At 40.0% G+C, this 24,112-nt stretch overlaps 1 protein-coding gene across 1 annotated transcript in view; it reads right to left on the minus strand.

The window, feature by feature from the left end:
* LOC109036532 (zwei Ig domain protein zig-8) overlaps nt 1-24,112 on the minus strand; it is a 599,285-nt gene that overhangs the window by 134,519 nt on the left and 440,654 nt on the right. Inside the window, exon 2 of the mRNA XM_019050817.2 lies at nt 11,177-11,331. Within this exon, the coding sequence (XP_018906362.1) occupies nt 11,177-11,331 (155 nt within the window). The remainder of the gene's footprint in view (nt 1-11,176; nt 11,332-24,112) is intronic.

The following is a 24,112-nucleotide window of genomic DNA, read 5'->3' on the forward strand; positions in this document are numbered from 1 at the left end:
CTTTAATGTCGCGCTCCTCTCGGACCGGCGGAAGTGATGCTCAGTTCGTTTTTAACAGGAAATTAGTAGACAGGACGGCAGTAATTTTTAACCGGCGCTGAAAATGAGATTCGCTCTTGCCGGGTTTTTCCGGGAGCGTCTTTTGCGAACACGCACGGGGTTAGGCGAATTGCTGGAACGGTGAAATGAAGTTATACAGTCATTTGAACAGAGATAAGAAAAAGTTGTTGGGGGAAAAAGTTATTCACGCACTTGCAGGTGCGTGTTTACATTTCTGCCTAGTTGTCGTAGGATGGAATTTGAACTCGCTCTATCTTTAATTCACTTGCATCATTTTAGTGAGGAATTTTTAAAATTTGGACAGCCGTCAGTTTGATAATTTTAAAGGTAAAAATTTGAGCATTTTTTGTGCCCATTTTAGATTCGGATTGTCATCTATGCCAAATTCAGTGCTTAGACATCGCGATCTCGAGATTTATTGATCATGATACGATACACATGGTTTCATTACCCTACGATTTAAATTATGGAAAATGGGAGTGACTAAACATTATAATGTCCCTCTTACTTATACTCTTAGATGCCCAGTTATAAGCCAAGTCCAATTCACCCGAAAGGCATGCTAAAAACAAGTGCACTGCGGGTTGGATTGGGTCGGTGTATACAAGCTTAGATAAATGCCAACGAACACATCATGAAAAAGAATCAGACATCAAATTGAAAAGAGAAGAAGAGACAAGTCGAGTGTCAACACACCTAGGAAGAACCTAATCGATCCTCGTTGTTTAACTTTTCTCTCGAATCTTGAGTGACGCCTCACTAGTAACATAAAACGGAGCATTGCGAGTTCACGCCTCACGCCATAGCGCCTTCAATTTTGGAGATACAACGTGGTCATCCAATAAGCACGAATAGTTGTATCGCTACGCCGTCATCAATGCCTGTCCTAATCCTACCTCCACTTCCATATTGTGTTAGTTGGTTGAAGTGGTGCTTCCAGAGCTATACGTGGGTAACACAGCCGAATATAGAAAATGCGTACTACGGCCTCGTGTTTTAGCTTATTTAGCTAGAACCGACGTTTAAGCGTTGCAGAGTTGTTCACTTTGTGCAAATACGTTTGCCAATAATTCTATAGCAAAATGAGTATAAATGTGGTAGATTTTCGGAGAGAAAGTTCGAGTGGAATGTTCATACCGATCAGTTGGAAATCGAGCACAAAGCTACGCAATCTGAGCAGCACGGCAAAAGTTGTAAGCAGTTTTTACGACAAATGGCTAAATTCGTCGAATCCCACACAAAGGAACGCAACTTCCTTCCAAGACTGCAAAATTGGCTCAAACAATTCAACTTTTTACAAGAATGCACGTTTGCAGTATCTGCCCATTTGTGTAATTTTTGCAGGAGATCTTGAGGATAATTCAGTAAAATTTCCATAGTTAAAAACATCTCTGAGTAAAGGATGTGTCCCATTAAGGAGGGTATTTTGGCCCTAACTGTGGTCGAAAATTGAAACAGCTTAGAATGATGTCATGTATGGTCAAATCAACTCTTAATAATATCTATCCTGTGAGAACTCGTCCTTATTTGAGGTGTTTTTGAAAGGTTTTTGCCTGATTTACCAGCGCGAGGTAGTGAAGTTTTGCAGTTTTCTTGAGTAATTGCTCATTTTCGGTCCCAAATTAGATTGTTTATGTATGAGCGCAAGCGACTACCACTTTCATATTCGAATATGTTAATATTTAGTACACCCATTACAACATATTTAATTGAGAAAATGGTAGTCGTTTGTGCTCATACATAAACAATCTAATTTAGGACCGAAAATGAACAATTATTCGAGAAAACTGCAAACCTTCACTACTTTGCGCTGGTAAATCAGGCAAAAACCTTTCAAAAACACCTCAAATAAGGACAAGGTCTCACAAGATAGATGATTAAGAGTCGATTTGACCATACATGACATTATTCTAAGCTGTTTCAATTTTCGACCAAAGTTGGGGCCAAAATACCCTCCTTAATGGGACAAACCCTTCGTGTAATTTTTGCAGGAGATCATGAGGATAATTCAGTAAAATTTTCAGTTAAAAATATCCAGGTTTCTCCGAGTAAAAATGCAATTTGCAAGTAAAAATTTGACAAAACTAAAATGCAGTTACGCTGCTTCGTCGAGGAGAGGATGAATTTCGCCGAGAGTCTGCCAAACAGTAGTGTCCAAAATGGCAAGGGTAAAACAAGGGGCAAAAAGTCGATACCGCGGGAAGAAGAAAGGGTCGGAGAATTACAAGAGTATTATTCGGCGGAGTTCCAGAGACAGAGTAAGTAGCCGCGCTGAAATATGTGAACAGTTTGACAAATGGACGTAGGTGTTGAGCGGGAATCACTCTAAGGAAGATAAATTTATTTGCTCGCCGCGTTTTGCTCATTAAAACGGAGGGGCCAAAGCAAATCAAATTGGCTGAAACCCCCGCCGCGATATCGAGGAACGCAAAAAGGCTCCGTCCGGCTGTCCGAGTCGTGTCCGACGTGTTTCGCCGCTGTCTCGACCAGAAACTTTCTGTCGGCTTTGATTCCGCTCCTCGGCTTGGAATAATTTTTAACTTCCTTCCAGAAGTTTTCGCCGAGCTTCCCCGACGTAAGATCTCGCCGACGCATTTGAACGCCTGTCGAACGAGCTTCTTGGTACTGGATTTCACTTACATGCGGTGCTGTCTTTGGTTTCGTCGATTCGATGACCGCCAATCTTGTGTAAGTTCGAGACTTTGGATTGTTTTCATCGTCGTTCCAGAGTTTGCTCACTCTGATTTGGTCCGCGTTAAACAGAAAGGAACCAAGTCACATCACATATTGCCAAATTTAACAGCACTGGAAAAAAAACACATTGGATCTAGAGTCCAGACTCATGAAAACATTGACAATTAAGAAAAAATACTCTTGATTCAATCAGATTTTTGCTTAGATCAAAAGGAAATCCGCTCAAATTAAGAGGCTTGGTTCTTGATTTAAGCAAAAATCCGATTGAATCAAGAGTATTTCTTCTTGTCGATGTTTTTAAGAGTCTGGACTCTAGATCCAATGTGTTTTTTTTCAGTGAGGGACATTTCATTTTTTACGAGAGAACGTCTGTGTAGATTCCTCTGAAAATTTTAAGGAATTTGCTTTGTATTATGGAGAAAATTCACTGAAATTTGCACAAAAATCCGCACAACCGTTTTCGTGTAAAAAATTAAATTGCCCAATTAAATTTGGCAATAGCTGTTGTGGCTTGGTTCCTTTCTGTTTAACGCGGTCCATAAGTTTCTTTACTTAGTGAGGCCCCAAATGAAGGGCTTTGAGGACAAGGCGCATAAGTGCAGTGTTTGAAAAAAAATCGGATATTCATGAACTCAACTAAAACTAGTTTGAAAGTATATTCTGTGAAAAATTTTCAAGAAAAATGCAACTTTGAAGCATCAAAGAGTCACTTTGAACTTTCTTTCCGCCACAAGACTCCGTGTGATTTTGAAATGTCGAACACGTATTTCTCAAAATAGCAAAAACTGCACGTATGCCACGTATGCGCCTCACTGATTCACATTGTGATTTGGAGAGGTTCATGCCGATCTTCAAGGTTGCATCATAAAAAAAGAGGATTATTACATACATCAAGTAAGATTTAACATCATAAAAATAGACATGGATCCTTTGAGGGGATTAAAATAATTTGCCACTTTCAAAATACAAAAAAGGAAAGTAAAACAGGTTTTTCAAATTTTCAGGTTGGCCTGAATCCGCACTTCCATTTAAGTTGACCAAAATCGTAGAATTCATTATTTTGAATTTTTATTTATTTGTGGTAATAATGTATTGTAGTCCCTCGCAAAGACATTTTTTTTTTCAAAATTTAATTGCTGAATTTTACACGGGGCTTGCAAAAAGATTCTTTTTTATGATGTTATGTCGAAAGCTCCTTTGATCCTCCCTTAATGAAAGTGTAAACCACACAAGGTCTACCTCAGGAGGCAGCGGACTGAGAAACGACTATCAATACGGCTTCTTATACCTTTAAAAGCCCGGTACCGAGTTCGATTCTGCTTTCTCACGCAAAATAGAGTTGGCATTTCATTCTTAATATATGAGTCCATAAGAGATTCACAGGATGGAAATGTTTTCTACATTATACAATAGAAGCATTGCTCATTCAAATAAGTTCGGCAGTGCGATGCTATGACATGCTTCAAAGGTTTGTATACTTAATGTATTGTGAATTATTGCATTTTATTATTTTAATAGAAAGTTTACAAAAAAAAAATACTTCCGATGATTTTCTGGGAATATTTACTGTCAAGTGAAGAAGAACGGAAAAATCACACTTAGAGGACTAGTATCTCCGAACATGAAGCAGCTTTGGTATAATAACCAGTGAGCTAAATAGAGTTAAGGAAGTTGTTAAGTTGTTTGTTTTCTTTATGAATAAAGTTACCTACCAATATTATTACACTCCTTTGACTGATAAGACATTTGTCAGCTAAGAATATGAGATTGAAATACATTTTTGGAGTACTTGGTAACGACAGTGGCCCTGTGAAAATTGTGGAAAGCCTCATTACCAATTCATTTCTTTCGTTTTTCTGGTAACTGATAGAACTTCTTAGAAGCAAGCTATTTACGAATTTACAGTGGTTTCTAGGATTAGATCTTCAATGAAATCCTCAAAAACTTCAGTGACAAAGGTGTCTCGCTTTTAACAAGAACTCTGCGATAAGACGATTTTGTAAAGTGTAGTCATTAATTATTTACAAGTTGCAATCAAAGACTTCCAAGACTTCATTACTTTAGAAACCACTAAATACCAGTGAACAGCTCTTTTTCTCATTAAACATTAGGTATTAATAACAAAGGGATGAAACGTCTTTGTCGAACTTTGCCGAAGCTTTGGCTGTTCATTTCATTCGACCTCAAAACTAAATGAGAGTGTGAGAGATCTATTAGCATCACATTTTCAGTTTCTATCCGCAAAAAGCTCCATTTCCAACCTATTACTCGTTAGTTACAGCATGATTACAATTTCCAAGATCTCTTCCATTTAAAATTACTGAAACTTGTGCACAAGAACTGATTGCGATGGATGCACGGGTCGTAAGACTGTGTATGTTGGAGTTTTTTTTAAAGTCAACGTGCGTTAAAAATTCAGCATAAAGCTGAAAACCTCAATTCAGAGGGAAAAAACTCATATGAGCACAATTTTCTCTCAACGTGCAACACTAGTTACGACAGTCGTAACTAGTTTTGCACCAAACAGCATATCTCTTTGAAGGAAAATTGTGCTCATCTATGAGCTTTTTCCCTCTATATTGAGATTTTCAGCTTTGTGCTGAATTTTTAACGCACGATGGCTAAAGAAAATTTTAACATACTGAAAACTTGTGAAAAACTCATCCGCCCAAGAAATACTAAGTATTGATACGAAAGAGATGATGAACACGGTAAAAATAGAAATGATGGTGGTTACTATATTCCAAATTATACCTGCAATCCTCGGAGATCTGGTAATCAGGACTAGACTTCTGTTAGTTCTGATCAGACATTTGGTATAAGATTTACAAGCCGTATGACAGGAAATGCCAGAAATCTAGTACTCGCCACTAGATTTCTTTGGGATCTTATGGATCGCATTTGGAAGGTGAAAATATGCAGCGCAAACAGCTCTTAAAGTTAGCACATCAACTCTTCGTGGGTCGCGGTCGGACCATCATAAAACGCCTTCAAATGCGCGTGATACTGTGCAACACACCGGAGTTAATACAGTTGTATTCTTAGGTTGGAACCTAACTCGAGTAAATCGCTCCACCGAATAAGGCATGTTAACCTCTTAACTGCTGTATTTCAAGTTACCTCGCATGAGTTTCGCCTCAACTGTCTATGAAACAAATATAAAATGGCAGCGGGAATTCTGAAACGTTGCATGGTGCTCGTGATACTTTGACCGGAATGTGACGATATAAGATGCTTTAAAATGGAGATTTTGCATGCGTGAGGAATTTGCGATTTGATTGTTGATTCTAATGTGAAATTTTGCGAGAAACACGATGGTGCCACTGGTTTTCTCTGAAATCAACTCCCGAGCTTAGAAAAAACTCTCAAGTTGAGGGCAAAATGGAGGGGATATCCCACGCTATCCTGAGATTCCACTTCTACAAAAAAACAAACTCTCCATACAAAGATAGAGAGCAAATAAATTATCAGGGTTGTCGTGTTTTCAGTTTCAAGTACCCAAATAAAGTGGCAGTCCTGTCAATGTATTTGCTCCCATTCTTTGCATGGAGAGTTCGACTTGATGTAGAGGTGGACTCTCAGGATAGCGTGGGATATCCCCTCCATTTTGGCTTCAACTTGAGAGCTTTTTTTGAGCTTGGAAGTTGATTTCAGAGAAAACCAGTGGCACCATCGTGTTTCTCGCAAACTTTTACATGAGATTCAACAGTCAAATCGCAAATTCCTCACACATGCAACATCTCCGTTGCGTTGGTTTCCGTCTGATTGATGCGATTCGATCTATGATCAGGAATCTAGTAACCCCCAACATTCTTCATATCCGCGACACTTAGCCCAACTTTACTGAAGTTTTTACGATTCCTTGTATTATTATTCAAAAACTACACGAGAGTGAATCCCATCCTTCAGAATTAGACCACCATTCCGCCAGCAGTTAGGAAACGAGTCCAATTTAAAATCCATCAATCGCCCGACGTTCGCCATCGCCATCTTGAAACGGAGCCGAATCCGTTTGAGCGCTCCCGGAGTGCACACGCAAGGCTATTTGCCCACCGATTTAGGTGAAGAAACAAAGGTTAGTAATGTGGCCTTTGGCGCACCGAGCACAACTGGTGACGCGGTACAATAGCCCCCAAGCGCCCCCCGCCGCCCCCGCCCCTCCGCCCTCGGGGCCCCCGGCAGCGAAGCGGCGCCTGTGACTAAGTGTCGGGAGCTGTCAGCAAATTTGGATGCTGCCGTCAGCCCCTTCCCCCCCCCCCCTCCCCCCCCCCCTCGGTGCTTGCTATTCACTCGCCCGGGTGAATTCTGTCCGCAATCCATCCCAAGTCATCCGAAACAGCGGCAACGAAACCCCTATTGAGTAAGCAAATCCGATCGGGTGCTCCGCGTCGTCGCCAAATTTGAATTTCGATCGAGGATCTCCATTTTTTCTTCAAATTCGTTCATTCATTTTTAAAAACACGCGGTAGTAACTTGGTCCTGAAAAAACCGCTGGGAACGTCCCGAGAACCTCCCTATTTCCGTTCCTGGCACTTGATTTTTCGGCGAACTTTTGACTTTGATTCTTTACTGTCACTCAGCATTATCTCGACAAATAAAGTCAAATCAAACCGAGGAGGGGGTACTGGGGGATAGATCCCTCCTTAAAAAATGGTTTTTGCGAAATGAATCATCTTTCGTGATTCTTAGGGATATTTTACCTGAGGACCCTCGATCAGAAAGATGCATTTGACTGGAGATGCTCTCGCCTCTTAAAAATAAAGGGTTACGCTACTGCCTTGCCCATAGTGGTTTCGAGTAAAATGTAGCATAGAATACAGATACTAAACTTACTTTTTCAAGACATTCGATTTTTTTTAAAAAAAAATTATGTTTATATCGTGAAAATAAAGTAATTTTTTTTTAAAATTCTTCGTCTATTTTTGTAAATTTTCCGACCTGAAAGTTAAGTTACAAATATTTCTACAATTTATATGCATCATCACAGAGGAGAAAATACAAGTCTAAAATTTTGAACTTCTGTGTAGTTTTTTGAAAGCCAGGCGTAATAAAAAGGGAACGCTAATAACTAAAACCTTGGCACACTAAAATTAAAACCAACCAACCCTTTCAATCATATTTTCATTTTTTTTTTAAAAAAAAAAAAAAAAAAAAAAAAAAAAAAAAAAAAAAAACTTGAGCTTATTTAACGTAACATGATATCTACCACCTCCAACTCTCTCACTCCCGAAACTGAATCGGGAATGCAAGGGTGGCAACCTCGTGTCACATCCGACGACCCCCAGATGTGCAGAATTGGCCGGGGCCCCCGCACCACACCCCGCCCTCCCCTTAGCGCCCCCCTCGGGCCCTGAGGTCGCCGCGGCGAATAATTGGCCAGGTGGACGGAGAGTCACGAACCTCGCGTCCCCGCCGTCCTACCCTAAACCCCCTCCCCTCCCCACTGCTCTTTCCGCCCCATCACCGTGACGTCATTGCCTCCAGGTAGGCTCTCTCCGACACGTTTCCGCACCAAGATCTGGGAAGGTGCGTTTTCATGGACCGTGACGTCGATGATGTTTGAGGGTGGGGTGAGGTAGCAGAGGGGGGCATGGGGGGGCAATAAGCATAAATAGCTGCCTCGCCACCAGTCTATGGGTCTATGAGTCTATGGATTCGCATTTCCTGCAACGAAGCAACATTGTTGTCAAGTATACGTTTACGATTCTCGGAGTGAAATTCGGCATTTCCGGAGCTTGTCGCTGTTCGGATGCTATTTTGATTTCGGAGCCTCCATTCTGCCGTGCTAAGAAAAAATGCCGTATGAACCTTCGGGCGTTGCCAAATTTCCTCTGATAAAATACGAATTTCTTGGGGGAAATTGTAAATATTTTTCTTCCAACTTTTCAGACTATTTTGTTTGCAATTTAATTTAAAATATTTGAAAATGTCAAGGAAAAATATGCATTAATCCCGTCAAAAATGCATGTTTTATCCGGGGAAATTTGGCAACTCCCGAATGTTCATACGACGTTATTCCTTAGCACGGCAGCATTGATGTGAATATAAATAGAGATATTCGCTATACATAAAATTGATGGTTACTTTGCGAAAAGTGATACTCCAGCTGTGCGAGAGCGAATTCCACTCCAAACAAAGAGCAGGTTCCACAGTTCACATGGTGTGGTGATTCTCGGATTTCGTTTTCACTCCGAAGTATCATATCGTGTAATATTTATAGCAAGAAATTGGACGTCTTTAAGCTAAAAGGAACTATGTGCTTTGGATTTGCGGTAACATAGTTCCTTTTAGCATAAAGACGTCCAATTGAAAGTCAATGTCACTATGTTTTGTTTCAAAATTGATAGGTCTCTCATAGAACCCTCGAGGGTCAGTTTAAACCCACCCGAAAGGGTAATGTGAATGGAGATGTTGCATGTGTGAGGAATTTGCTATTTGACTGTTGATTCTTTTGTAAAATTTTGTGAGAAACACGATGGTGCGACTACTTTTCTCTGAAATCAACTCCCAAGCTCAAAAAAGCTCTCAAGTCGAGACCAAAATGGAGGAGATATCCCACGCTATCTGAGAGTCCACCTCTACATCAAGACAAACTCTCCATGTAAAGATAGGGAGCAAATACATTAGCAGGGTTGCCGTGTTTTCAGTTGTAGATTCCCAAATAAAGTGGCAGACCTGTCATGTATTTGCTCCCTATCTTTGCATGGAGAGTTTGTCTTGATGTAGTGGTGGACTCTCGGGATAGCGTGAGATGTCCTTCCAATTTTGGCCTCAACTTGAGAGCTTTTTTTGAGCTTGGGAGTTGATTTCAGAGAAAACCAGTGGCACCATCGTGTTTCTCGCGAACTTTTACATGAGAATCAATAATCAAATCGCAAATGCCTCACACATGCAACATATCCCTGTGAGTCGATAACGCACAAGTTTTTGAGTAAAAGAAGGACATGGGTCGAGAAAACAGTTCATGGCCAATTTATAAAGGAGTATTTAGTTTGAATATCCTAAATATCTTGTGTTTAAAATTAAACTCCTTTGAAGTAATTTTCTTGATACCGACACTCAGTTCCCAGATACCGGTGATGTTCTGTTTGAACTTTACAGGAGAGAGGGTGGAGAGAAGAAGAAGAGGGAAAACCGCCGTCAAAATAGGGAAAGCGCAAAGCTCAAAAAGGTCGAATTCGACACCTGCAACTCTTGGAGGCATTCTTCCGGAAGTTTCAATCTAAGTTCGTAAAATAGTGTCTCTTTGCGGAGGGATTGTAAGTTTTAAGCACAGGGTGTCCAATTCGTCACAGACTTTACGTCAAGGACTTGTATTATTTGGTGTTAGAGCTCATCGGTCGATTAAAACCAGAGGGAACTTGCAGGCCCTCTGTATAGTCCTGACGGCAACGGAAATAATGTAGAGCCCTTACTACTTTTTCCTTTTCCCTGTGGCCTTATGGATCAATTTGAGGTAAATTCCATAACTTTCGGGAATGAACAGTTAGATATATGTATAATGACGATTGAATGAAGAAAATTGCGCCATTTCGGAATGTAGGCACCCCTCCCCCTACTATAGTGAAATTGATCTATTGTAGACCAATTTTCGTTAATTTTGATCAAATTAGGGTATTCCTTGAAAATCTTTTATTTTCTTGTTGGCTCTCTCCATAAAGACAAAGTCTCTTTTCAATAGCTTTTGCCTCCTCACTCCAATATTTGGTGCGAATGATGCGATTGCGTCAGAGGAGCGACGATATATTCTCCTAACTACAGGTGGGAACTTTTAACTCCCAAGTAATTAACTTTCCACATTTCCCTGACTTTATCGACCAATTTAGGGCACAAATCGGCAGTGTTCCCATTCCAAGTTCCGGGACTCGGAACTTTTTTGTTTCAAGTTTTCCCCATTGCAAGACCGTCAAAAGTTCCGGGATTCCTTTTAGATTTTTCCAAAAGTTCCGAAAAATGTAAAAGATCCGGAGCATGTTGGGTATTTCAAAAGTTCCGGGGGAAAATTGAGGAAAATCTAAAAAGTTCCGGGATTCGGAACTAGTTCCGGGAAATGGGAGCACTGCAAATCGGAAAAAATTCCCCGACAGTTCCCTGTCTCCTTTCTGATGGCAACTCTCGTTATCCAGGATGCCACTTGCACTGGAAAAACAACACATTGGATCTAGAGTCCAGACTCTTAAAAACATCGATAAGAAAAAATACTCTTGATTCAATCAGATTAAGCTTAAATCAAGAACCCAGCCTCTTAATTTGAGCGGATTTCCTTTTGATTTAAGCTTAAATCTGATTGAATCAAGAGTATTTTTTCTTGTCAATGTTTTCAAGAGCCTGGACTCTAGGTCCAATGTGTTTTTTTTTCCCAGTTTGAGGTACATTGATGAGACGAACGTAAAGTTGGGATGAGTTTTCTAAAAGCACTCACCGATTTATCGCCTAGATGCTCCACTCTGCAGTGTAAAAAAGCCGTTTGACCCACGGCCGTCGTCACATTTCGCTCGACGTTCAAATCGAAATACGGGAACAAGTTCGTGCTGTTAATTGTGTTGGCGGTGTTTGAAAAATCCACACGAGGTAGTCCTGCGAACAAACAACAAGGCCCGAATAAATAACACAGACAAAAGAGAAGATTAGATACATCGGGCAGAATTAATGGGTCAGTGACCCGCTGTGCTTTATTATTTATTCCACGAATGGACGGCGAAGCTGTAAAAAAACGCGTATCTCATTCACGTTATTTCGAAATCTCCCCTCCCCATTATATTTTATCAAAGAAGAACGAATTGGCACCGTAGCTTGAAATTATCACGGCATATTTTACGTCAAAAGATTATGCTCTTGGTTAAACCACCATACTGCAGGAGTATGTTGTATGAGTTAAGACACATATTTTGGAATTTTCTATAAAACATTTTTCAGCCCCCAAAATTTGGTCGCAGTTGTGCACCGAAAACCCCTAAAAATGCCACCTATCGTGGGTTTTGGCGCTGAATTGTTTATTGCCTTAAAAAAATTAAAAATCAAGTTATAGGGGATTTAAAGAGGTTTTAAATCTTTAGGGTGAAAAAAATTGCCTCTTCCCCTTGCACCCCCTGAAATTCACCTACAACTTGAGATTTTATATTTTTGAGGCCGAGAATGCGATGGATTGCATTTTGCAAGTAGAAACCACTATCTGACTCTCCCATAAAATCACATATCTGCACAGGGAAACCAATGGCATGTATGTTGTTTCTAAAATGGCCGGAAATTAGTGGTTCCTTATTGCGAAATGAAATCCAGATACACGTTGAAAAATAACTGAGTACACCGTAGCTAATTTTCACGTGTATCCGATGAAGCCAGTGGATACAATTGCTTGACTCACGATCACCCTCTCTTAATTCTCTATGTAGCGCCGTTGGAATATCGTCCAGACCAGAACTCAGTAATCGTGTCATTATCCAAGTGCGGCTCCAGATTCTCAGTAATCTTGTGCGTCCCTATTTCAGTGAACACAGAATGATGTTACACATGCTCCGCTGCACTGTGGAAGAGCATCATATGAGCCAGCAGGCGTTGCCAAATTTCATCTCATAAAAATTCATTTTGAGCAACTTGCGAATATTTTCCTACCAATTTTGCTAAAATTTCATTCATAATGAAGATGTTGCATGTCTGAGGAAATTGCGATTTGACTGTCGTTTCTTACGTAAAAGTTCGCGAGAAACACGATGGTGCCACTGGTGTTCTCTAAAATCAACTCCCAAGCTCAAAAAAAGCTCCCAAGTTGAGGCCGAAATGGAAGGGATATCCCACGCTATCCTGAGAGTCCACCTCTACATCAAAACAAACTCTCCATACAAAGACAGGGAGCAACTACATCAGCAGGGTTGCCGTGTTTTCAGTTTTAAAGTCCCCAAATAAGGTGGCAGCCCTGTCAATGTATTTGCTCCCTTTCTTTGCATGGAGAGTTTGTCTTGATGTAGAAGTGGACTTTCAGGATAGCGTGGGATATCCCCTCCATTTTTGCCTCAACATGAGAGCTTTTTTTGAGCTTGGAAGTTGATTTCAAAGAAAACCAGTGGCACCATCGTCTCGCGCACTTTTACTTAAGAATCAACAGTCAAATCGCAAATTCCTCACACATTCAACATCTCCATTTTAAAGCATCTTATATCGTCACATTCCGGTCAAAGTATCACAAGCAAGCACCATGCAAGGTTTCAGAATTCCCGCTGCCATTTTATATTTGTTTCATAGACAGTTAAGGCAAAAATAATGCGAGGTAACTTGAATTACAGCAGTTATTTGTTAACACGCCTTATTCGGTGGAGCAATTTCCTTGAGTTAGGTTCCAACCTAAGAATACAACTATATCAACTCCGGGGTGTTGCACAGTATCACACGCATTTGAAGGCGTTTTATAATGGTCCGACCGCGACCTACAAAGAGTTGATGTGCTAACTTTGAGAGCTGTTTGCGCTGCATATTTTCACCTTCCGGCCAAAATAGCACAAACGCCGTGCGGCGTTGAGAAATTTACGCCGCAATTTTATTTTTTCACAGGGAAATTGTTGTTGAATCTACATAGTCTCTGTAGTTTTCAAGAAAAATCATCAATATCTCCCATCAAAAATAAAATTTTTATCGGGCAAAATTTTGCAACGTTCGGAGGCTTCATACGGCGTTTCAGCAACACTAGGATGATCGTGATGGTTGTCAGGCTCCACTTACCGGCTGCGCCGCGGCAGGACGGGACGCAGCCCGCAGAGCACAAACAAACCTGGCATAGAAATGCCGACACGTTAGCTTTGCATATTAGCTCAAACAATCTGTTAGCATAATTGAGAATTTCACGTTGTTAGCTTTTATACGGCGGGAGCCAGGAGGCAGGAGCGCGCTAGATCATATTTCAATAGACGCGGCGGCCCGGTCCCTTCTCGGTAGCGCGGCGCGGCGCACAGCGGATCGAAACAATATGAGAGATTGGACAAAATTTGGAAACTTTAAACGCTTATAACTCCGTTTATACAAAACTTTGAGGTTCCGAAAGTAATTCCATCGGTTTTCTCGTGAGATCCTCTGCTAGAGGCACCCCTTAAAATTTAAAATGTGACGAATCAAACATCAAAATTTACAGTTTTGGTTAAAAAGTTTATGTTCGACATCTCTGATTGGCTCGATCCACTGTGCGGCGCGGCACGGCTTCGCCACCTGAGCGGAAGCGTTCCGGTAATAAAACCGGCATATTTGACTAGTCAACTCGCCACCGAACTCATTACAATCCCCTCTCGATCACCCGCCGTTCGAGGTATCGCGACTCGAGGACGAGAACCTTTACAACGAGAATACGCTCATGTGCGTCCTTAAGCGGCAGATACATATCTGCGAGTTACAAGCTCTTATTGAAAGCGGAACACCAATAGGAAACAAGGATTCCGATCGCTCAAAATCCTCCTTGCCTATTGGTGTTTCACTTTCGACAAGCACTTGTAATTCGGAGGTGTATCTTGGCCTTAAGAATGATGTCATCTCAAGTGAAAACTTCGTTTTGGGATTTTATTTTCTCTCTAGATTTAAAGGTCATCCGTGGCTACAGGCTTGGGCCTTTTAAGATTTAACTTAATTAAACAAGACAATATTTGATGGTTCCGCAAAAAAATCTCAGATATGGAGGAAAGGAGGGAGAAAAAGAGAGAGAAGAAAAAGAAGAAGAAGCAGAAGATGAAGAAGAAGAGGAAGAAGGAAAAGAGAAAAAAGAAAATACGAGAAAAGCATTTTTTTCTCTACTCCCTCTCCTTCTGCTCCTTCTTAACCCTCTTTACACCCTGTCTCTTCCTCTTTAGGTGTTTCCCCCTCTTCTTTTCTCTTTTCTGTTCTATTCCCTCTGCCTCTTCTTCATTTCTCCTTCTCTTATCTACCTCTTCCTCTTTTAGGGGCCACGATGGCGCAGAGCCTTCATTTTTTAGGCGCCATGACCGATTTCTCAGGCGCATTTGGCGCGTTGGCACATGTGAGTTTCAAACACTGCTTCGATCGAATATGGCAATGCCCTCCCTTTAAGGACGCTCTAATTCGAGATATCGCAGCGATATCACCTGCGCGGGCTAGTGATATCGAAACGGAGGCAAGTGGGGGATGATTCAGACATTTAATTACGGCTGCAGAGGGAAAAGCAAATGTTCCGGGGCGCGTTGGAGGGGAGGGGCCGGGGGCGGCCCTCATATCTCATAACCATTAATGAGCGCTACGGAGTTTTGGTTTTATTACGCGTCGAGGTGGAGCTGAAAGGATTTCAATTTTGCTTGGACAAGCGATAAAAGGCTCGTAAAGTCGCCGCCCGCGCCAAGATGTATTTTTGTCGAGATAAAAGCAGTAGCGTATTGTGATTCATGATGAATCGATTTATTTGCCATTTAAACCTATAGAAAAGGGTCGATTATCAGGATGTTCCTTATAAATCGATTCTTTACCATAGATTTAAATGGGAAACTATCGATGAATGATGATTTACGCTTTGCCACTGATAAAAGTCCCGCGCTCGACGGGTATCCGATCCCTATGGCTTTTCGATAGGCGAACTTTTTCCCCCGGAACGTTTCGCCGCGGCCATAATTCCTATTCACTTCATTAAAATCGAAGATTAATTGTTGAAATTCTCCGGTCGTTTTTCATTTTTTTTCCCGCCCTCGACTGAAATTCGAACCTGAATTCTATGCAAATGGTGTGCAATTTCCATGCAAATTCGAACGGATTGCAGAGTTTTCATTTTTAATTTTGCCCGCCCAGCTCCAGCACCCCACCAAGAGTCCTGAGGGTTCTCTCCGTCGAGCGGGTTGTCATTCCGGTGTTTTTCTTCGGTGGAAACAAACCACGCTCTGAAAAAAGGTTGAATACTTATCATCGTATCTGTCACATAGTGCGCATAGTGCACATAGCGTCGCATAGTGCATAGTGTAATCAGGAATTTTGTCAAATGACCAGGCATATGGTCAAAGAGGCCCATTCACGTCTTTCATGTTTTTTTTTTTTGCTTTGTTTTTTTTTAAGATTTCTGGGGCTCAAAAGTGGATAATAAATCAACGACCTATATTTCTACAATTTGTAGAAAGTGTCTCAAATAAGTATCTGCTTTTTTTAAATTTAAGTAACTTGTATTTCATAAACCTTAATCAATCTTAATATTATTGAAATTTAAAATCATTACTCATTGCTAAAAATTTTAAAGTCAATCATGAAAAAAACAGACACGTAACACAAAGCCTCAGTATAAATATGCGGAACAGTTTCTCTTCAAAAATCAGATAAAAGCTGATTAGTTCAATTTTAGTTGAAGTTATTGACTATTTGCTAGGTTATTTAACAAAATTCCTGATTTAAATATTATACCCTGCGAAATATCGATTATGATAGAGGTTGAGAATTTGTACCTGCGTTGCAACGATTAAAAATCCCCGATCGTGTTTTTAATTTTTGAAAAAAACAAACCGAAATATCTCCTTCTTTACCGTGAATATTTCAGCATGAGCAAAGAATTCTTAGACAATTTCCGGAAATACTATTGGTTGATTTTCTTTTAAACAGGAGCGAAGTTTCGGAATATCAAAATAGGAGACACATATTCATACATTAAAAGCAACCGCTATGTATCTTTATTTTCTGAATGTTTATTGAAAAATTAGTATTCTAGAATAGAATTCAACGATGCAGAACTATAATTTTGTTCGCTTCACGAAAACCAAATTTTCAGCCTACTCAGCCTCCTTTCCAGGTTAACTCAATAGATATTCACGCTTTTGATTGTTGAATCGCAGTTTGGTTGAGCACACTTAAAATGTTCGTTGTTCGTACTGAAAAAAATACTGTATGCATCGACCGGCCGTTTTTCAGTACAACGTGATACTTTTTACAGCCTGCAAGTTTGTAAAAAATAGTTCACAATGAAGGAGTTGAAGTCACTGAGCCGTTCATTTGATGCTCCGTTTCAGGTGTCGGGGCGAAAAATAAATTCGGTAGGCGAGAGAATGTCACGTCGTATCTTGGGCGTGGGAATAAGCGAGCCCATTTCCCATTTCACTAATTGAAAAGCTGGCGAAAATACCACGGCTGGTCGGTTAAGTGAGCGCGAGTGAGTGGTGCCCGAAGGAGATGATGAGTGCACAGACAGACACGCGACATTGCCATTTTTGCACAGAATTTCTCAATTTTTCCGTAAGAAACAATGCGAACCTGAAGCGGTCGATTCGAATGAGTTTAAAAAGAGGAAACTGTAAACATTTGGACGTAATCTTCGAAAGCACCTTTTTGTACAGAGAAATAGACGAAAATCAAGTACAGTCGCTAAAATAAGACAGAGAAAACTGAATTTGGTCTGCTAATTCTGTTCGACAGAACTGTTGAAAATTTCAGCTAAAGGTGCATTTAGGAATTTTTGCATACACAATTTGTGCGTAGAACACGGCATATTAGAAATTAAAATGAATTTTTCTCAATAGAACTTTTTTTGGACTGAAAACTACAAATTGTTATGACTGCGGTTTGAATTGACGTATTTGGGCTTTGAATAATTCCCTACGCTCTGATGTAAATAGTTTAATTTTGGGTTTGTTGAATTAAGGTCGCTTTTTGAAAACGTTCGTTCATGGTCTAATTTCTTGAAGAATCGACACGAAGTCAAGTTTGCATTACACTGGAGAGTTGTTACATGCACCTACATTTCCTACAGCACCAAAAACGGCCAAAAATATGAAAAAAATCGTCCTTTGATTTCCGAGTTTTAATATTTTTATTCCTCTCATTGAAACTTAGGGAGGGTTATTAGCAGGAGAAAAGCGTTTCTTTTTCATCCATTCACACACCCTGCTCTTAAAAAACCAACGTCTCCTCTCGCTAACGCTTAACTTTTGATGTTTTCCAATGGAAGACTTTTTCCGAGAGGTGCCATTGTTTTGACAAGGTTAGAGGTGTCACTTATAAAAGGAGGATAGGATTGTGCACACGGAAAAAAATGTTAGGGATTATCTCCTAAAATTGTGTTACCATCTCAATTGTTGGATGATATGAACATTTCTATTTAATTTGGTAGTGCCGCAAAATTTGTGTTGGTAAGATAATGTATTGGGGTACTACTACAATTAATTGGAAATGCCCATATCACCCAACAACGCCTATCTCTTTTTTCCGTGTATGAAACAAAGCTCTTGTGATTTGCCTAAAGTATAATTTGCTTGCAATGGCTAATTAGACGTGTGTTAACGATGATAGTGTTGTTCGATTTGAATTATACGTTAATTTCGTACTTGGAAGTTAATTTTGGGAGTTTCGAATTATTCAATGTGTCTTGCGTGATCTGATGGTAACTCGTGTCACTTAGAGGTCGTGAATCACGGACGGTAGGTCTACGGAAAAAAGGTCTACTCAAAAAATGTCTACATTTTTTGGTCTACAGTCAAAATGTCTACAATCAAGAAGTCTACTTTTAGAATGCCGAAGAAAGTAAATATCCACATATAACGCGTCTATTAAAGGAAAATGAAACCACGATGATTCTTCTCCGTAGATACAACTAAAGAAGTAACTGATGTGAGTTCACTCTACCTATTCCATTCAGAACTGAACTTTCTGAGTATAGACTTTTTTTTAGAAGACATTATTATTTGTAGACATTTTCGTAGTAGACTTTTTAGCTCTAGACATTGTAAATGTAGACCAAAAAATTTATACTTCCTGCTTGTGGACATTTTTGCTGTAGACCTTCTGTCTGCATACCGAGGTCATCATCATCGGCAACATGGCCACACTAGAACAAGAGACGGGCGAAAAGCAAGGAGAAGTACGCGGGTTGAGGAACAATAGAATGGGACAGTGCACTGGAGAGCGTCTCGTTTTCGGGGCGACTCGAAACTTCGCTTCGGTTCAGCGACTCCAGAGTGTGCTGCACTTCATCCCGGCTTCAGCGCCGCTGCACTCCTGTAAAGGCACGAAGAATGGTGACTGAGCGACTCGTCACAAATTGATCAGATTCGAATCGGCATTGATTGCATTCCGGTTCAAGGAACTGCGAAAGTATTCTGTCACTGCGGTCCTTGCGTGGCCTTGCATAATTAATTGATTGATCTCAATTGATTGATTAAAGGGGGCCGGAGCACGGTTTAAATAGGTCGGGGACATTGGTCACAGAGTGAGACAGTTACGAGAGCCACATAGAGGACTACTAAAGACTAGATAAGGTTAGAAATCGAGTTACACAAAAGATCCACCGATTAAGAGATTAACGCTATGTGAGCGTAAAGCGTAAGCGTGATGCCGAATTTTCTCACGGGAAAATTTAATTTTTAGAAAACATCTTAAGCATTAACTTTTAGGATTTTCGGAATTGTTGAATTAACTTGTTATTGACATTATGCAAATATGTAAGACCAAGCCTAACAGTCAAATCTGTTTTGCTGTCACATGTCTCGGCCGATAGTAAATTAAATTCTCTCCATTTGAAATTTTAGGTATCTCGTTGAATACTTAAAATAAAATGATTGAAATGTATAGTTAATGATCTCTTATGAAATCCAGACTATTTTGAATGTTTTAGTTGTTGCTTTGCTAAATGCTGATCATTACAGACCGAAAAATTTTGAAATTCGAAGGCCGCAGACATCAGCGCGAAGGTGCAAAGCCTAGTATCTTCCAACATAGATTCGTTGATCATCGATGCAATAATTCAGACATTTTGTGCAAAACACGCCTTCCGCTTATGAATTTCGGCTATGCTTTTGCAACTTCTTTTTACTTTTTTTCTTCTTGTTTTTTTTTTTCAGAAAAATTGAAAAATCAAATGTTTTTTCGTTGGATGAAACCATCGTTTCTCGCAAAATGGTATACGTAGAATTAGTTGACTAAATAAAAAATTCCCCCGTAATGCAAGAGCTCTATTCGGAGCGTATCCTATTTTCGACGTAAAAACCTTTATTCCTCTCTGCCAGACCCATTGCAAAATTCATGGAATAACTTCTCCAAACATGTATGCAAATTTTGGAAATCGGAGTGGAAAACACCGACAAAGCGCAGGTGAGAGTATTGACAATCAATGTCTAATTATTAAACCGCCGGTAAATAATTAGAGGAATCCGCAAAAATTCACGCCGAGCAGGGAAATGTTGTTCATTGACGGCCTCATCTCAAAATGCGAAATCTAATTAGCGCGGCTTTATTTGTGATGCGCGTGAATTTTGCATTTACCTGCGGGGACTTTGGCGGGGAGTTAAGCGGCGAATCGTTGCAGTTTTCATATTGAGGTCTATTCCCGGGAGTTAAAGTTACTAATTTTAAACGCCTGCTCGAAATCAAATGTAAATTAACACCGTTGCCAAAGTGTCATTCATTAAGCCTATTAATATCATCAGCAAGTGGGCTGAGCCAGAATTTTGATGGGACATATAAGGACTTATCTGTAACAATAGCGGATGTGAAAAATTACCTTTTCGAAACACATTCAAAAAACTGTTTTGGCATCGAGAAAATTTTGAAAATATACTTGAGATGTGATCTTTGAGATCATATTCCGTCTTCCGTTATACTCATCACCCCCATGGTTTTGATTTCAGTTAATCCAGATTTATTAATTATTTAAATCTAAATAGTTTATAAAAACATTAATATGTGAAATTAAAGATAACTTTAAATATAAGTTTTTAGATGATTAAAAATACTATTTTACTAATATACATCATGCCAGAGCCAAACATATTAAATTTTTGTGTGAACAAAGAGTTTTTTAAGCGTGTTTCTAAAAGGTAATTTATCACATCCCCTATTGTTACAGATAAGTCCTCATATACACATTTTTCACTCGAATTTATGTTCAAAGGCAATATTTTGGGGCGAGAGGTTTCTTTTCAAAAGATAGAACATCTCTAGCAGTCTTCAAAATCCAAAGTCTCTCTCATCCTCGGCTTTGTTGCTCAAGTAGATCTAGAATTATCATTACAAATAAGATGGACGGAACCATTTAAGTATGGAAATATAGCGAGGAAAAGGATGCGCGTTGGTGACGGCGCAGAGATACAACTATTCGTGCTTAATGGATGTCCGTGTTGCGTCTCCAAAATTGAAGGCGCTATGGCGTGAGGCGAGAACTTACAGACCTACGCTCCATTCTGATGATGAGATGTCGCTCAGATTCGGGAGAAAATTCAAATAACGAGGCCCAAATACGTCTCTCCTATCTTTGGATGTGTTGACCTTCGATTTTTTTCTTTTTCTTCAATGTAATGTTTAATTATTTTTTAAATATGTATTTTTTGACCTACATCTAAGGTTCATGTGTACCGGCCGCATAACTCACTAACTCCCCCAGAAGAGACTGTCGGATTTCGACCCGTTTGGGCATCTAAGGGTTGAAAAAACAAAAAAAAAAACAAATTTGAAGGTAACAATAACACACGAATATACTTTCCTAAAAAATACGTCTAATGAACTGAATTATTCTACAAATAAACTGACATGAAGCTTCAATTTTGTCTATTTTCCCTCTTAATTCTCTCTTTTTGTCATTATTTTTCATCGAGAAAAAGGAGTGGTTGCAGTTTCCTATTAACTCATACCAAGACACAGAGGCGTACAATACGCCGCAAATATCTTTGCAAATTCCGAAATTCAAAGCTAGTGTGGAATACGGACCATTGTCGAGGAAGCCGGTGACAAAAATGTCTGTACCCACTGACGGCATCGATTTCTTTCCAAACTTTCCAACTACACTGGAAAAAAAACACATTAGATCTAGAGTCCAGACTCTTGAAAACATTGACAAGATAAAATACTCTTGATTCAATCGGATTTTTTCTTGAATCAAAACGAAATCCGCTTTATATAAGAGGCTTGGTTCTTGATTTAAGCTAGATTCTGATTGAATCAAGGGTACTTTTTCTTGTCGATGTTTTTAAAAGTCTGGACTGTAGATCCAATGCGTTTCTTTCCAGTGTACGAACACCTTTTCCTTTGCTCTAGGATTATTTCGCCCTGAAATTCTGTTTGCCTACCGACAATACCTTTGACCTATTTTCATAAATAATCACCGATGTGAAAACACAAAAAATGTATGATTCAAAGCAAACGACAATCACGAGCACTCACGCATGCACACACGAAAACCCGATCCCGCTCACCACCCAACCCTCAAAATCTGTGTGCTCTAAAACAGCAACAGCGCCGAGCATACGTCCAATCACAAATTAATGAAGCTCAAATTATGTCTCATAACTCCATAATAACGTCAGGTCCGGGAAAAGTTTGTCCGGGCGCGGCGAGCGCTGAATATTTCACGAAGTTGTTATCCGCCAAACGTAAACACCTCTTTCACACGCTCGGCCCTTTCATTGCCCGCGATTTCCCCGCGTTTTTTGCAGCGATTCCGTCCCTGCGGTCCACTTCTCCCTCCCCGCCCGCCGCCGAAACCGCCTAACTCCGCGATGCGCACCGCGGATAGGTAGGCGGTTTTTCCGCCGGCGGTTCCGTATTTGTTTTCAAGCTAATTTGCTTCGCACAAAGGCCAGGAATGCGTCGAGTGTCACTCCTTGTTCACGCTCAATTTTTTTTTTTTTTTTTTTCTCTCCGCCTCAAGCGATGAAATTACCTGGCACCGCGAATACTCCCATGCTGAAACAAAACGACGCACGAGCATTCTAAAGTTGCCTAATTTTCCTCGATAAAATATTTACCTGTGAGGAAAGTTATGAATATATTCTCTAGACACTTTCATACATTTTAGATTGAAGTGCGAGTGGAGTTCACTAAAAAATTTGAAGGAAAAAATTCACAAGTTTCCCGAAAAATTCGTAGTTTATCAAAAAGAGTTTGGCAACATCTGAAAGCTCACACGATGTTTTCGTTTCGCACGGTTATGTAGCAAATTAAATGGGAACGCTTTGTTCAAAGTTGGAAAATTTCATGTGATAATGGGTCAGTTCTGCGTGTTAGAAAATCGCACTTTAATGGCTGAATGTTGTGGTATCCTGAAAGGAAGTTCGATTAAACAGACCGGAGATAGTGTATAAATGTTCACTTAATTTCACACTCAATCAAATAATTGGCATTATTACTTCTAAATCCTCTAATGAAATACTGATGCAGTCGTAATGTTAATAAACTTCTGTATCTATATCTATACAAGTATGATTTTTATATCAAATTCAATTTTTAAAAGGAAATAAAAACGGACAAAAGTTCTGCCGTGGCTCATTAGAATTTAAATTAGGCACAAAACTTTATTATTAAAAATGTACGTAAATTTCTGTCAAGAAACCCTCTCTTTGTCATGAAAGTTGCCACATTCTCTTTGAACCCATCCAGTTTCCGTTTTAAATAAATGCATACAAATATCAAAAGTCCATAAATGCCTTTAAGCTTCGAGAGACTGGGAGAGAGATAAAAGGCAGTAAAAATTGCACTGTATAGAGAGGAGCGTCTAAAATTTGAGCATCAAGGGACGGCCACTAAATATAGCATCTATCGGCAGCGACAATTTTTACGGTCAGCGCTAAAGCTTCCCTAGATTATTTTCGTTTACTTGGTTGTTAACTGAGCTCAGACTGAAAGAATCCACTCAGGGCAGCGACTGATGCGCGACCAGTATAATCCCCCTCCCCCTCATCCCTTTCACCCCAGAGCTTATCGTAAGCGGTGTGATCTAAATGTCGGTGTATCATTTACTCCAGAAGCGATGGAGCTCTCGGCGGACTGCTGAGCCTTGCTGGGCAAAAACACCGTATCTACTTTTGAATGTTGACAAATTTCCTTTTTATAAAATACTGATTATCCGAGAAATTTATCGATTTTTAACCTTACATTTTACAGCGAATTTTAATCGCAATTTATATTAATATATTTGAATATTTCAAAATAAATTATGTATAACTTTTTTCGTGAATAAATATTTGATTGGAGGAAGTTTGACAATATTTACGTGTTCGTAAGGCGTTCTTCCTCAGCATGGCAGCGCTGGGCCGGTCCCTCGTAAAAGCGTTAACGATTGGAGTGAGCTCCATAAAACGCAACATGACCACCAGATTGCGCTGAAAACACTTGCTAAATCGATTCGCCATAGATAAAACCCGCAACTGCCTCTGCAACTCAGTGTCTATATGCGAGGTTTATGCTTAATTTAGCAGGAAAAGCCGCGATTTTTGAAGATTTCGCGCCGTTGGACACCCCGAAATAAACCCGCGGGGCTCCTCCGTTTTACGCTGGTCCGTACCTGAGAGATTTTCACGGTCGGTGCGGTTCGAAGTCTTAAAAGCCGCGTTTACAAGTGTTAGCTTATATCCGAGCTAGTGTTATTGTTTCCCGGGATAGGTTCCAAATTTAAAAAATGATAGAATTTTTCTAGAGA

The sequence above is a fragment of the Bemisia tabaci genome, chromosome 6 (assembly GCF_918797505.1).
Source record: "Bemisia tabaci chromosome 6, PGI_BMITA_v3".
Lineage (NCBI taxonomy): Eukaryota > Metazoa > Arthropoda > Insecta > Hemiptera > Aleyrodidae > Bemisia > Bemisia tabaci.